Raw genomic sequence first — 16,645 nt, forward strand, 5'->3', positions numbered from 1 at the left:
CCCAAGGTGCCACTCAGTGGGACTGAACCCGGAACCACGTGGTTGGAAAGAAAGCTTTTTACCACACATGTACGCCTGCGCCTATTATTTATTTTATCGATCCCTGTCGGATAAAAACTCAAAATCAACCTTGACACCGTTTGAACTCAGAACGCAGGAAGAGGAAGTTAAAATATTTTGAAGCACTTTACCCGGTGCTCCGCCATTTTTGTCACATCGGAAGAGAAAACAAAAAGCTATCAATGTGTGATGTGGATGGGGGAAGTTTAGTACGTGTGTGTGTGTGTGTTTGTGTGTGTGTGAATAATTTTGTGTGTGATGTGTATGTTATGCATAATTGGCACGTGTGTGACTAAAGATTGACTGTGTGGAGGGAATACTGTGTTGGGGGGGGGGGCATGTCTTATAAATCTTTTCGATTAAAGACAAAAAAGGTAGGCTGGAATTAAACTGTCAAATCAGCGAATTTCAATTGGTTTCCATTAGAATTCTTTTTCTATTCTAAAAACAGTGAGTGGATCCTTTGGTGAATGCTGAAGTGGTTGGACTTTAAATAGCCTGGCAGTAACTACCATGTAGTAGTAGTAGTAGTAGTAGTAGTAGTAGTAGTAGTAGTTGTTGTATTTTTGTTGTTGTTGTTGTAGTAGTAGTAGTAGTTTTTGTTGCTGTTGTTGTTGATGTTGTTGTTTCGCCCCTGGTCATTCCGCTTCGGGGAAAACGTTTAATTAAAGGTCATTCCAAAGTAACCATTCTATTTTTTTGTTGTTGTTGTTGTTTTAAGCGATAGCGTATATTATCTAATACATCTTTCTAATTTTAAGATGGGAAGGTATTATGTCGTACCAAGTTGGGTTTGGCTGTTATTTCTTGCGAGTCGAACGGCCAGGTAGAGACTTCTTCGTTGACTTATGTCTATGTATGCCTTGGCTTCTTTGCACTATAGCCAGAAGCCAGACAGCTTTACTGGGATTACGAATGTGTTGGCTTTGAACTATAGCCAGAATCTAAAAAATTCAACTAATTATCTCCATTATCGCCTTAGACTATAACCAGAGAGACAGCTTGACCGAGATTATCAATAGCCTGGCTTTGTATTATAGCCAGAAGACAGGCAGTTCGACATGATTTATCTATATTCTGATTTTGTACTATACCCAGAAGTGAACGTGACAAGGTGTGTCTTTTTTCTGGTCAAGAACCAGACGTTGATCAGCTTGGTTGAGTCGAAATAGATCCAGGGTTTTTACTATGACCAGAAACCGAAGGTGTGAAGTAGAGAGATATACTGCAATCAAGAATCGAATTTGTGTTTCAGACATTACTTACTTGGCAGAAATGGCTAAGCAATTACGAAGCCCACTTCACTACCATTCAAGCCCCAGATTCAATCCTACTGACTGGTATCTAGAAAAAATGCATTTGTCACAACCTGTGGACGACCTAAGCCTTGTGATCGAATTTGGTGAGACAGAAACTGTGGATACCCGTTTGATGGAATGTACCTATAATCTGAAGGTCCAGCCTAGTCAAAAATGTGCCACGTTGATTCTACGGGAGAATGACGTTAAGAGTTCAAGTGTCTGTGGAATATTCGGTTTCTTCGAATGTTAATTCAATAAATAGGTTGTCCAGTTGGCCGAACACCTGAAAGTTTAAAAGTTGATTGTAAATCTGATATGATAACCGAGAACGATAACTGCGAATGTACACCTAAATCCTTGATTTCTGGTTCTCCAAATTAACCATAACGAATTGCTCCTGTCTTACGTTTAACGAAATACCATTAAATAAACAATATTTATTTTATATGACGCGTCTTCTCGCTTATTATTCCCAATAGGCTATTTGGTTCTCTTCACGAATATAAACGCTTATCAATGCTCTGTTACTGCCATCAGGTGAGGGAAGTAAAACAGCTATTACAGCAGCCTCTCTTACAGATCATATGTCGTTGAACTTTTGAAACGAACACCCCTCGAGTACCATCAAAACTACTCTTAAACAACACTGTAGGCCTTGAGCATTTTTTCTCAGTCTTAAAATTCTGCAGAGAAAAATCATTGTGCAATCATAGGGACAATCAAAAACGTAGTACCACTTCCTTTTGTGCAGTCAAATTGCCCTTGCGACCAATCAGAAACACGTAGATTGTATGCTATGTCCCGTATAAAACGCAACAGTAAGGTTTACAATAAGAACTTATCCCGCTAGCGATTACAACTCTCAACATTCTGATACATATGTATATATATATATATATATAAAGCTGAAGTTGTCTGTGTGTGGTAGATTTGGTAGCCTTCAATTAACACTATCTCCTCCGAGACCCTGCGGCGCAAGTTGACCAAAATTGAGAGTATGATAGAAGAAGGCTTGCTCTTCATTCAGTAGAAGAAAAAATTCAAATTATTTACATCAAAAAGGTGCTTTTTTTTCTATGAAAATGCCTATTTTTTACAATTTTTGACTGCTGTGTCGCCATTTTTCGGTGTATTTCACGCAGAAATATGTTCACTTAAGGAGAATAACAAACTACATAATGCAAAATTTTTACTTTTCAAAAATTCCAATTCTAAAGGGTCGAAAAGAAAACAAACCCGAGCAATGCCGGGCGATACTGCTAGTATATATATATATATATATATATATATATATATATATATATATATATATATATATATATATAATATATATATATATAAGGGTACTAGAATACCACTTGCTAGAAAAAGGTGTTAATACTCCAAATCCACAAATTTCTCACTATTAAGAAACAGAGGGAATGCAATGGATATGATAAAAGGTAGACTTTATCGTATACAAACCACAAAGCAAGAACAGGTATTTTGGTATCAATTGGTTTCACTTTTTGTGCGTTTGGTGGTATTCCGGTACCCGACTTTATATATTTGTGTATTTTACCTGCATACGTTAAACCTGCTAGCCACTTTAATATTAGTATTATTATTATTCTAATAATGGTAATAATACTTTATTAAATTTTACATTGTACTGACTCACTTTATGTTCGTTTTTGAATGTTGCGGGGGGGGGGGGCGTTCAGGTGAACAAATGCGTACGGTGTAATGCAATGAATATTTTGAAAGGTAGATGAATACAGTAAGTTTGGCTGACGATCCTTAAGTACTAACGTACAAAAGGTAAAAATCAATTAATACCAAAATATCTGTTCTTGCTTTGTGGTTTATACAAGGTAAAGTCTACTTCACCGCACGTGTTTTTTTTTAATAGTGAGAAATTTGTGGATTGGAGTATTAACTCCTTTTTCTAGCAAGCAGGTACCCTACTTTATTTGTGTATTTAACCTATATAGGTTAAACTTGCTGACCACTTCATTATTATTATTATTACTACTACTACTACTACTACTACTACTACTACTACTACTACTATACTACTACTACTACTACTACTATTATTATTATTATTATTATTTTAATGGTAATAATACTTTATTAAATTTTATTTATATTTATATATATATGTACATATTTATATCTCACTGGATGGAGTACTTGTTTTTGATCTAATGGAATATGTATATATATATATAAACAAACATATATATATATATATATATTAAAAAATTCTATAAAAAATCACTTTTCATGTTCTTCAAGGAATTTGATATATGCTGTCAAACGTCAAGGATGTAATGAAGAGTACATAGGTCAAATAAAGCTTACTCTAAGCAATAGACTGACCATTCACCGACAACAAATGCGAGACCCCAGGACTAGACAGACAAATTTGTAAAAAATATGTCTCCCAAATTCCAGTTCTTCCCACTCTACCTATGTTCAGCGAACACCACACATGACGCATATATATACATACATACATGCTCTTTTACTCTTTTATTTGTTTCAGTCATTTGACTGCGGCCATGGGGGGGGGGGACAAACACAGACACACAAACATATATATATGTATATACGACGGGCTTCTTTCAGTTTCCGTCTACCAAATTCACTCACAGGGCTTTGGTCGGCCCGAGGCTATAGCAGAAGACACCTGCCCAAGATACCACACAGTGGGACTGAACCCGGAACCATGTGGTTGGTAAACAAGCTACTTACCACACAGCCACTCCTGCGCCTATATATATATAATGACATCGTTATTCTTACTCATTCTCATCCTCTTTCTCTCCCCCTTTCCCATTCTCCTCCTCACCCTTTCTTTCCGTCTCTCTCAATTTCTCTGTCTCTTTCTCTCTCTATCTCGTCTCTCTATCTCTTCCTCTCCCTTCTCTTTCTCTCTCTTTCCCGCTCTTTCTTTTCCAAACATGCTCTTCCTTTGCCCGTCCTCCCGCTCTCTGTATTTCAATCCCCCTCTCTCTCTTTCTCTTTCTCTTTCTCTTTCTCTCTCTCCTCTCCCTCCCATCGTAACTGCGCATACTCCAAACGCACGTAGGATATCTTTGACGTTCTTAATCTGCCTACCCAACACGAAATGCCAATTAAATGATGTTTGGGTTACAGCTTCGGCGACTACTGATAACAAACATGTCTGCCATGAACGCGCCTCCGCAACTTCAAGCCTCACAAATCGCTAGACGGACATAAAAGTACATCTTACTCGAAAAAGAAAATAACTAAGGTAGACTCAAGAATATGATATTCCTCTGGCTGGATTCCATTGATGATAAAGCACGGTATGGATGATGATGGTATGTTTGGTCTAGCTTTCAGAACTGGTAATTTTTTTTTTTGCTGTTGTCCAGTTTAGTCAGAATACGTTTACAATCTCTAACGGAAGTTGTATTTTGAAACCTTTATTGTATATATATTATATATGCATATATATATATCTGTGTATATGTGTTTATCAGTGTGTGCGTGGGCATCTATGTATATGTGTATAATCTACTTATCTAGCTATATATATATATGTATGCATGTATGTAGATATACATACCTATATATATATGTAGGTTTGTATGTGTATGTATATACAGACATATACGCATTCATATATATACATACATATTTATATACACATATACATATACATAGATACACACACACACGTGTGTGTATGTATATATATATATATATATATATATATACATATATATATATATCATGGGAGGGTGTATCTAGGTCTATGCACGTGAAAGTATGCATAAAAATAGATGGATAGATATATAGATTGATAGATAGATAGATAGATAGATAATAGATAGATAGATAGATAGATAGATAGATAGATGGATGGATGGATGGATGGATGGATGGATAGACAGACAGACAGGCACGGAGACAGACAAGCAGATACGATAGCAACAGAACAGAATCACCAACAGGGAGACAAAGAGATGCTGAGACAAGATAAAGAAGACATTCATTAAAATATGAATCAACAAATGAATGAAATATGATGGAAGTTCTCGGGTGTGTGTGTGTGTGTGTGAAGGAGAGGAGGCTGAAATGAAATTTCTGTTCAAGGATAATCTCCAGAAATAGCAAACCATTAGCTAATGATGATGATGATGATGATGATGTGAGTCGAAGTGAATCGGATGTGAAAATATAAACAGAAGAGGTGTATCTGTTGGTCTGACGTCAGACGAAACAGAGACTAACGTTTCGTGAGGAGGAGGGGGAGGAGGAGGAGAAAAAAATGTTCTCTGTTCTAGCGTCGTAGCTTATCCACTCTCTCCCTCTCCTTCTCTCTTTGAGCCCCTCTCTCTCTTCTTTCTCCCATTCACTCATTCCCATTTAATGATACTCTCTCTCTCCACCCGCCCCTCTCTCTCTCTCTCTCTCTCTCTCTCTTCCTTACACTCGTAATCTATCTAAGACAGACATGGGACACTAGCTAAGCACTCTGTATCACTGGACTTGCACGAAAATGTAATAAATGTGATTAGAGTTTAATGAATTAATGTGACACCAGCGCCCCATAATTAATTACATCTTAATCACTAAAGATAAGCTATTTCTCAGGCATGTCAATCTGTTTCCTTTCACCCACAATTTCATCTTGTTTCCTCATCCTTTACTTGTTTCAGTCATTTGACTGCGGCCATGCTGGTGCAACGCCTTGAAGTGTCTTTTAGCCGAACAAATCAACCCCAGGACTTTTTTTTTAAGCCTGGTGCTTATTCTATCGGTTTTTTGTCGAACTGCTAAGTTACAGGGACCGAAACCAGCCAACAATGATTGGGAACAAGTACACACACACATACACACACACACACACACACACATACATACACACACACACACACACACACACACACACACACAGATATGTACATATATACATGCGTCTGCGTGTGTTTGTGTGTGTATGTGTATATATGCACGTGAATGTATATTTTTCCAAGTTTATATGGTTTTATTTAATATACATATAGTCATATACTTCTCATTTATTTAGTTTTTCTTTTCTTTATCCCTCCTCTTTCTCTAGGCTACCTCTGACGTTATAACCAATAACGTTTTTTTTTAAACAATCTTAATTAACAATCAGTTAATCACTATACATATCCATCATTTTCTGTTAAAATGTCTTATTGACGAGTTTCATTTCTTCACTTCCCTGAATAGAAGATTACATTGTTTTACACCATTTTACTCCTTTAGAATAATACCAGTGATATCTTCGAAACATGTGTCGGAAGTAAAAGAATTTGAATAACACCTGCGTTTAACTTCATTTATATATATATATATATATATATATATATATATATATGTAGGTCCCGGGTGATTCGGGGTTAACCACAGTAAATAAGGTACTCAATACATAGCAGAGTAAAATTAATTTATTATATAGAAGGAGCTTCTACAGGACTAGAACTGTTTCATTCAAGAGAAATCTTCAGGAAGCTAGTTAACAAGAATTGTATTGGCATTTATACATTTAGGCAGGTTTAAAATTAATTTATTTTAATTTAATTAAACCTGCCTAAATTTATAAATGCCAATACAATTCTTGTTAACTAGCTTCCTGAAGATTTCTCTTGAATGAAACAGTTCTAGTCCTGTAGAAGCTCCTTCTATATAATAAATATATATATATATATATATATACCATGGACTTCTTTCAGTTTCTTTCTACCACATCCACTCACAAAGCTTTGATTGACCTGACGCAATAGTAGAAGACATTTATCCTAAGTGTTAAGCAGTGAGGTTGAACCCGGAACCATGTGGTTGAGAAGCAGGCTTCTTACCACACAGCCACGTCTACGCCTATATTTGTTATTTGTTATTTTTGTTTTTATTCTTGAATTGCCAAGTCTACATTTTTTTCTTCTTGTTATAGCATCTGATTTGGAGTGGGTCCTTGTCAAAAGCCCATGTATTAAATAACGCTCGGTTTTTCTCCTCCAGAAAGAAAATGTTCATCAGATTTCGCCTTCTTCAACGTCTCTACATATGCCCGTCGTTAAGGGGGTAAACGGACGGCACTGCCCTGCCTCCTTCTTGAAAGAAAATATCCATTAGATTTCGCCTTCTTCAACGTCTCTACATATGCCCGTCGTTAAGGGGGTAAACGGACGGCACTGCCCTGCCTCCTTCTTGAAAGAAAATATCCATTAGATTTCGCCTTCTTCAACGTCTCTACATATCCCGTCGTTAAGGGGGTAAACGGACGGCACTGCCTGCCTCCTTCTTGAAAGAAAATATCCATTAGATTCGCTTCTTCAACGTCTCTACATATGCCGTCGTTAAGGGGGTAAACGGACGGCACTGCCCTGCCTCCTTCTTGAAAGAAAATATCCATTAGATTTCGCCTTCTTCAACGTCTCTACATATGCCCGTCGTTAAGGGGGTAAACGGACGGCACTGCCCTGCCTCCTTCTTGAAAGAAAATATCCATTAGATTTCGCCTTCTTCAACGTCTCTACATATGCCCGTCGTTAAGGGGGTAAACGGACGGCACGCCCTGCCTCCTTCTTGAAGAAATATCCATTAGATTTCGCCTTCTTCAACGTCTCTACATATGCCCGTCGTTAAGGGGGTAAACGGACGGCACTGCCCTGCCTCCTTCTTGAAAGAAAATATCCATTAGATTTCGCCTTCTTCAACGTCTCTACATATGCCCGTCGCTAAGGGGGTGAACTGGCCGGAACTGCCACCCCTCCACTATTCAATGGTGACCCCTCAGATTTACAGTGATACACTTATTTGAAAACTCCACTTTAGCATTATTACAAATTAGTGCCCACCCAGAATATTCCATATCACCACCACCACCGCCACCCCAGGCACCAAAATCTGGTGATGGGCCTGTCTCTATAGTTTTAGTGAGCGTGTGCGGTAGGTGATGGGGGGGGGGAACATGTTAGAGACATGTCTCCGCTGATTTAATGACTTAATGACGGCCCAGCTTGACCAGTCTGACAAAGTTTATTTACTCTATCTACTTCGCTTCAATGAAATGTGTCTAATAATAATAACGATAGCATCCCAAGAAGTTAATGTCTGTAGCACCTGTTTTCTAGTCTGCGAATTCTCCCGGAGCTGGGAATCTGGGCGGAAGTCACTCGGTAATGTCTTGTGAAGAAGTAGTGCCTCTAGGTAGCGTTCTGAGAGTCAGTTACATTAGATAGAGTGTTGTGAACCAGTGTTAATAGATTGAGTTTTTCGAAGCAGGGTCCTACGAAGCGGTGTTAAAAGTCCTCAGAAGTAGTGTCTCTTGTCAAGGGCTCGTGAAGCAGTATTATTAGGCAAAGAGCCTTGTGAAAAAGCTTTGTCAATATACTGTGTCTCACTACATAGAGTTCTGTAGACAACGAGAACTACAGCTCAGTCAGACTCGTTTCCTTTTTCTTTTTTCTATTTTTTTTTTGTTTGTTCTCTTTCTTCTTTGTTAATACTGACATAAAATATTACAATATAAGATGGCCACCAGAAAATGGCAGAATTTCAGTTTTCAGCCTTAAAACGTTTTCTGTTGCCTTATACGTATGAGACGCATTATATATACAGAAAGCGATTGGTTAAAACTATTTGTAATGTGTGCCTGGTTGGGCACGTATCAACCGGAGAGACAAAATACGAAAGAAACACACAAAGTTGTTTATAATAACTTATCTGTCAAGCATCTCCCTAATTGATACCCCGGGGACAAAAGTTTAGAAAAAAAAAAACAAACATGGAATATTTCCTTCAAACTAGTTCTAATGGCATTGAATATATTTTTTCAATGTTTGTATTGTATAAATTCCAGCGAAGACATGTAATTGTACTTAGTTCCACTTGTATATTCTTAGTGTGTAGTTGATAGGAATCGCCGTAGAAAGTACATAGCTGTCACGTGCAACCGTTAAGACTATCTCTTAATTGGCCAAATGAGAAAAACATAAAGAAGATCGAAACATCAAATTCATTTTAAAATAGGTTATATTTTTACCGATGGTTCAATGAGTTTTGCTACAGTAATCAATCAATCGAATCGGCTATTACTCTCCCACTGCTAAGTAAAGGCCTTCACTTTTATTCTCATAACATTCGAATTTGGTTACTCGATCTCAAATTATTGTTAAATCTATCCCGGTCCTTCCTCCATTTTCTTCATTTTCGACCACTCTTTCTTTTGCAAACTTTCATTATTACCATTCTGTCTTCTTCTAGAACGTCCGCCCTAACTCTATTTCTGTGATTTTACGAACTTGATTTCGTTGTTTTATTTTCTTCCTACTTTGTGCTAAGCATAACACTTTCGTCAGCTCTTCTAAGCTTGATTTCTTGGGGTCTTTCGTCAAATTCCATATTTGTGCAACATAAAAATGGGATTGTTGGAAAGACGCATTCGTTGTTAAGCTCCACTCTTAAGACCCTCTTCAATAGGGAATGAGACTGTCTACCATCCTTTGACAAGAGCCTCAGCAACCAAGTGCTGATCTTAACAATCGCACTGTCAAGTAATTGGGGATATCAAACATGACTGCGCATCAATATTCCTAATATACATTTAGAAGTTAGTTTTTTCCCACTAAGGCTGGATTTCAGATTTTGCCAGAGTCGAAAATATCTTTCCTTGTTCTTGGATCTACAAAATGAGAACTGGATTTAAAAATGATAAAAAAATTATTCCTATAAAAATTGGAGCCGTTCGTCGCCTATATTTGTTTTATGAAAATAAACTTCTTTGGCTTCAGTTTGGGTTTTAAGCGTTCCAATCATGACCATCTCATTCTATTTTCTAATAATCTTTTGGGGATTGTTAGGAGGGGGTTGTTTCCTTCCTTTTTGTAGGAGTCCCTCAAAAAGGTCTTTGGCATTGTTGTTCCTCCTCTGACAAACACATGTAGAAATGAAGAATCGATATCTCTTGGATGAAAAATTTCACTCGTTTTAGTGCAAGAGGTATGGATGGTGTTTGGTGAGTGAAGATTGCGATTTGGTTTCAAACCTTGACTTTCGTCTCAAAGTAACCTTAAAAAGTGCATGAACGTCATTTCCGCATCCACTTCCTTGAAATAAACTTTGAACAGAGACAAAAAAAAAAAAAAGAATATGTTAAAAACCATACTTTAGTATTCAACATTGATGTAAGGCAGCGAGCTGGCTGGCAGAATCGTTAACATTCCAGGCAAAATGCTTAGCGGCATTTCGACCGTCATTAAGTTCTGAGTTCAAATTCAGCTGAGGTCGACTTTGCCTTTCATCCTTTCGGGGTCAATAAAATAAGTACCAGTCGAACACTGAAGTTGATGTAATTGACTAGCCCCCCGACCCCCCCCCCGAAGCTGCTAATCTTTCGTCAAAATTTGAAACCAATATTTTAACATTGATGTCAATTATTCAACCAGCCTTTCTATAAACAACGAATGTTTAGTCATAAGTATAGACTTCAATTGCTCACCAATCAGAGTAAAATCCTAAAAAGGAATTACAATACCATTTCCTTGTAATCTGCCGCGATTCCTGTTGGTTAGTCTTCGTTTTTTTTTTCCTTTTTTTTCTTTTTCTCTTTACATTTTCATTTCGCCTCCATATTTATTTCTGATTAATCATGATATTTTGTCGTTTCACTCATCTAATTTTATTCTGTTCTCCTTTATATTGCACTTCTGGCTTGAAGAGTAAATCCCCTTTGAGGGTAATCATGTTTAATAGGACTGACCCCTATAATCCCCAGCTGTCAGCAAAACTTCATCGCCAACCCAGAGCGCGTTTCAACATGACGCTGTCCACATCTGACAAAATTATCATTTGTCTACTTTTAACAATAACAACTATTCCTGGAACAGATTTTATTTTAATTTCCCTGAGCTACATTTATTAAGATTTCCTTATCTTCAATGACAAGCATCCATTCCGCCAGAAAAATAACAGAATACATTGCAGAATAAACAAAAGTGGTTGTGGAAAAGTAAAGAGCTAGTTTCCCTGTTTAACCTCTTCCTGATTCAGTTTAGTTTGAGTGGTGATAAATGGCAGAGGCGAGCTGGGAATCAAAGTCGAGATTGTTTTGATTTTCAGCTCTATTTCAATTTCCTTCACCTTACTAGTACCCCCCGAGAAAAAAAAAGAAGAAAAACAGAAGAAAAAACATGTAATTCATAAAATATCAATTTCCTGCCTTAACTATCCCGAGCTTTTGTTGTTATTGGGCTTCTGTTTTTTTTCAATGTAAAATATGTTAGGGTTTTAGGAATGTAAGAAAAATGAAAAAAAAAGATGGACGAATAGATTGATCATAGCGTTTTCTTTTCTTTCGTCAATACTTATTGCTTGGAGTTAAGGGTTGTACTTGCGGCACACTGGCACATTCAAAAGGTGTACTACGTACGGCACATTAAGGAACTATAAATTCATTTTCTATATGTGCTGCAAAATCTTGTAAAATTATTGGTTTCAAATTATGGTACAAGGCCAACAATTTCGGAGTGTTGGGGGGGGGTCGGTTTCACCAATCCCAGTGCTCAACAGGTGCTTATTTTATCGATCCCGAAAGAATGAAAGGCAAAGTCAACATCGGTGGAATTTGAACTCAGTACGTAGCGACGGGCGAAATGCCGCTAAGCATTTTGCCCGGCATGCAAACATTTCTTCCATCTCACTGCCTTTATACCTTGTAAATATATGGCCTTTACGCAAGCCTTTTGTTCAGTATTCTAGTTTATTTAGGCAAAAACTGGTTTATTATTTCGATGTTTATTCCACTGGGAAAGACTAGGACTAATAAAATAAGGAATAGTGACATACTGAGGGACATTTTAATCGACTGTGGCCCGCCCCAAATATGTTGCCTTGTTCCAATGTTACAAATCATTACCTAACTTAGATGTTTAGATTAAACTTTAAGGAGACGAGTCAAACTTCTGTAAAACCGAGTTCGCGAGTCGGAGTTGCTTTCGATTTTATCATTCGTGGAAAATATGAATGTACAATTTGTGATTAGCCTACCTTGAAAATGATCAAAGTTTATATTTGTGTTCTTAAGTTTGCTGAGTGGGTTCAAACCCAGGTCCAACCCAAGATGTTCAAAGCATTTTCATTGTCCCACTCCACCAAAAAACATTTTAGGGGTAACGCTTGCAACCCCTGTCCCTGAGCTTGTGTTCCGAAACTAAAAGGGCTATAAAAATCGGTTCTTACTTTTGGTTTTTGTTACGTTTCGCGATAAAGGATATGTGATTCTTTAAATGGAATGTTAATCAGGCCACATTGCTCATGATAAGGATCGAACTCAGCCCTGCATTGCAGTGAAATATTTGCCCATTGGTAAGTTATATCACAATTGGTGGCCACCGTGGTACCAATCACTGGTCAACGAAGGAGGGAGAACCTATAAGTGGTCACTTCTTTTTTACTTAAAATAGCAGCCAAATCTTTCTCAAAGAGCATCTTACTTGTCTTCAAGGAAAATCAAAGGGTTGTATTGTGCAAGAAACACTACCACTGAAAAACAAGTTGTATAGACGTGGCTCGAATACTGTTCACCATAGATCTGACGTTGTGCGCTGACTTGGGGGCAAAAAAAGAACCCTGACACTGTCAGTTAGGGTGATGAGGGTTCCAATTGATCCGATCAGTGGAACAGCTTGGTCATAAAATTAATGTGCAAGTGACAGAGCACTCCACAGACATGCACACTCTTAATGTGTGGAGGCACATGACCTAGTGGTTAGAGCAGCGGACTCGCGGGCAAGGGATCACGGGTTCGAATCTCAGACCGGGCGATATGTGTGTTTATGAGCGAAAACACCTAAGCTCCACGCGGCTCCGGCAGAAGGTAATGGCGAACTTCTGCTGACTCTTTCGCCACAACTTTCTCTCACTCTTTCCTCCTGCATCTTGCAGCTCACCTGTGACGGACCGGCGTCCCGTCCAGGTGGGGAACCTATACGCCAAGGAAACCGGGAAACCGGCCCTTATGAGCCAGGCGTGGCTCGAGAAGGAACAAGCAACAACAACGCTCTTAATGTAGTTATTAGGGAGATTCAGTGTGACACAGAATGTGACAAGACTGGCCCCTTTGAAATAGAGAGCCTACTCATTTTGGCCAGCTGAGGGAACTGGAGAAGCGCAAAATAAAGTGTCTTGCCCAAGGACACAACGCGTCACCGGGAATCGAATTCACGACCTTACGATTGTAAGCTGAACAGCCTAATCACAAATCTTCGCTACCTGCAATGAACGACAACTAGAAACCACACTCAGCTGTCTTCGTTCTCATTGTGTAAGGAAGAATTGTTCAGGGAAGTTATGGCGGCAGAGTACTGCACTCGATGTCATGGCGGTAATTAACGCTAATGTTTTACTATGAAATCTTACCGAAGACAACTTCTTTCGGGGCCAAACGGTTTAAATACGTTACACTCTGTTCAACTGGCCAAAATTCAATCCTTTGCGAAACGAAATCCGAGCTGGTTTTATTTGTTGTTTGTTAACTTTTCTTATCAAATCATTTGTCCTTTTGTTTTGTTTGATACAGAATAAACCGAAGAAAACAAAACAAAACAAAACAAAACAAAACAAAACAAAAAAAAGGACTTGTTATGACACAGAGTGGAACTCTAGTTTCCTTTTGTACTCAGATAGACGAGGCGTGATGATAAGTATGATAATGATGATGACGACGACGACGACAATGATAAGGATGATGATAATGGGGTGGTGATGTTGACGACGGTGATGATGATGATAATGATAATCGTCATCATCATGATGACGTCGACGACGAAAGCGATGGAGTATAATTTAGTTTACGAGAGTAAATGAATCTTAGTGACGATAATTAAATATATAAACATTAAGAAAAAAAAATGATTATATAGAGAAATTGCCTCGTGATGACATCTTGACTAAACACCATAGAATTGTGATTTTAAAAGAAAATATACGAAATAAAGAGATAATAACATATATAATTTCTTTTTTCTAACGCTTAGAGACATCAGATTAATCTGCTTTCATTTTTAATTTCTACTAGCAGTATCGCCCGGCGTTGCTCGGGTTTGTTTCGACCCTTTAAAATTGGAATTTTTGAAAATCGACCCTTTAGAATGGGAATTTTTGAAAAGTAAAAATCTTGCATTATGTAGCTTGTTATTCTCTTTAAGTGAACATTTTTCTGGTTGAAATACACGGAAAAATGGAGACACAGCAGTCAAAAAATCGTAAAAAATAGGGATTTTCATAGAAAAAAAAGCACCTTTTTGATGTAAATAATTTTTGGTGTTAACATGGTCCGATTTAAATTTTTTCTTCTACAGAAGGAAGAGCAAGCCTTCTTCTATCATGCTTTCAATTTTGGTCAACTTGCCCCGCAGGGTCTCGGAGGAGACAGTGTTAGTTGAAGGCTACCAAACCTGCCATACACAGACAACTTCAGCTTTATATATAAAGAGAGAGATTTCTTTTTTCTAACGCTTAGAGCCATCGGATTAGTCTGCTTTCATTTTTAATTTCTATTGGTTGACCGGGTTCAAAGTCATTTTACTAAAACTGATTATTTAATGCTCACAGAAATGATGATGATGATGATGATGATGATGATGATGTAAACGTAGTTATTTAAAAGCTCTTTCACTCCGCCACCACCACCACCACCACTTTCCACACTTCTCCACCTTCCCTTTCCATACCTCCCCACCCCCGCCCCCCACACACACTTTTTGCTCGAACAAAATTTTGTTTGTGTTCTTTGTTTTTTGTTGCCGTTTAATGCAGGAATCGGCTCGTCTCAGTTCCATACTGATTTCTGAGTTCAGGAAAGCTATCAAGACCACACACACAGCCCGAGAGTTGATACGACTATTTGCAGGCAAGGACGCCACCAGGGAGCAGATTGATCGCATACTCGGCTACGAGCTAGAACGCACATACTCAGACAGAGGACGGTTTCCACGCATGATGAGTGGCTACGATGACGTTATATCAGGTGAGGATTGAACCCTTGTCATTTGAAGTTTTCACTGATTTTACTATCTACTAATGCTATTGCTTGTTTGTTTCTTATTTACTTTTTTTTAAAAATCTTACATACATGTTATAAATCTTTTAAGGCGGCGAACTGGCAGAAACGTTAGCATGCCGGGCGAAATGCTTAGCGGTATTTCGTCTGCCGCTACGTTTTGAGTTCAAATTTCGCCGAGGTCGACTTTGCCTTTCATCCTTTCGGGGTCGATAAATTAAGTACCAGTTACGCACTGGAGTCAATGTAATCGATTTAATCCCTTTGTCTGTCCTTGTTTGTCCTCTCTGTGTTTAGCCCCTTGTGGGTAGTAAAGAAATAGGTATTTCGTCTGGCGCTACGTTCTGAGTTCAAATTTCGCCGAAGTCGACTTTGCCTTTAATCCTTTCGGGGTCGATAAATTAAGTACCAGTTACACACTGGGGTCGATATAATCGACTTAATCCCTTTGTCTGTCCTTGTTTGTCCTCTCTATGTTTAGCCCCTTGTGGGCAATAAAGAAATAAGATCTTTTAATGAGGCGAAATGGCAGAACAGTAGCGCGCTGGACAAAGTACTTAGCGGCATTTCGTCCGTCCTTACGTTCTGAGTTCAAATTCCGCCTAAGTACACTGTGCTTGTCATCCTTTTCGGGGTCAATGAAATAATTTCCGCTGAGCACTCGGCTCGATACAACCGACTTAACTTGTGCCAAAATTTGAAGCCATTATTGTTATACCTTTAAAGGTAGTAAGCTGACGGGATCGTTAGCGCTCCGAATAAAATTCTCAGCGATATTTCATCCATCTTTACGTCCGAGTTCCACTTCCGACTTTGCCTTTCATCCTTTTTGGGGGTCTACGTAAACAACTTAGCACTCACCATTTCCTTGTTGGTTTTGTGCCAAAATTTTAAACCAATCCATGTTATAGTTTTTTTCTTAAGGCGGCAGAATCGTTCGCACGCCGGACAAAATGCTTAGCGACATTTCTTCCGGCTTTATGTTCTGCGTTCAAAGTCGAATTTATCCTTCATCGTTTCGGAGTACCGGTGCTTGTGTATTATATTAGAGAAAAATAATAGTATATGGCGCAGGAGTGGCTGTGTGGTAAGTAGCTTGTTTACCAACCACATGGTTCCGGGTTCAGTCCCACTGCGTGGCACCTTGGGCAAGTGTCTTCTACTATAGCCTCGGGCCGACCAAAGCCTTGTGAGTGGATTTGGTAGACGGAAACTGAAAGAAGCCCGTCGTATATAT

The 16,645-nt window shown here is 38.4% G+C and overlaps 1 protein-coding gene across 2 annotated transcripts in view; it reads left to right on the forward strand.

The window, feature by feature from the left end:
- The window catches only part of LOC115218435 (platelet-derived growth factor subunit A), a 34,285-nt gene that overhangs the window by 6,426 nt on the left and 11,214 nt on the right, over window positions 1-16,645 (forward strand). Inside the window, exon 2 of one of the 2 annotated variants that reach the window (XM_029788245.2) lies at window positions 15,162-15,375. In XM_029788245.2, the coding sequence (XP_029644105.1) occupies window positions 15,162-15,375 (214 nt within the window). The remainder of the gene's footprint in view (window positions 1-15,161; window positions 15,376-16,645) is intronic. The other variant, XM_036508463.1, reaches the window with a different exon arrangement.

The sequence above is a fragment of the Octopus sinensis genome, linkage group LG13 (assembly GCF_006345805.1).
Source record: "Octopus sinensis linkage group LG13, ASM634580v1, whole genome shotgun sequence".
Taxonomy (NCBI): domain Eukaryota; kingdom Metazoa; phylum Mollusca; class Cephalopoda; order Octopoda; family Octopodidae; genus Octopus; species Octopus sinensis.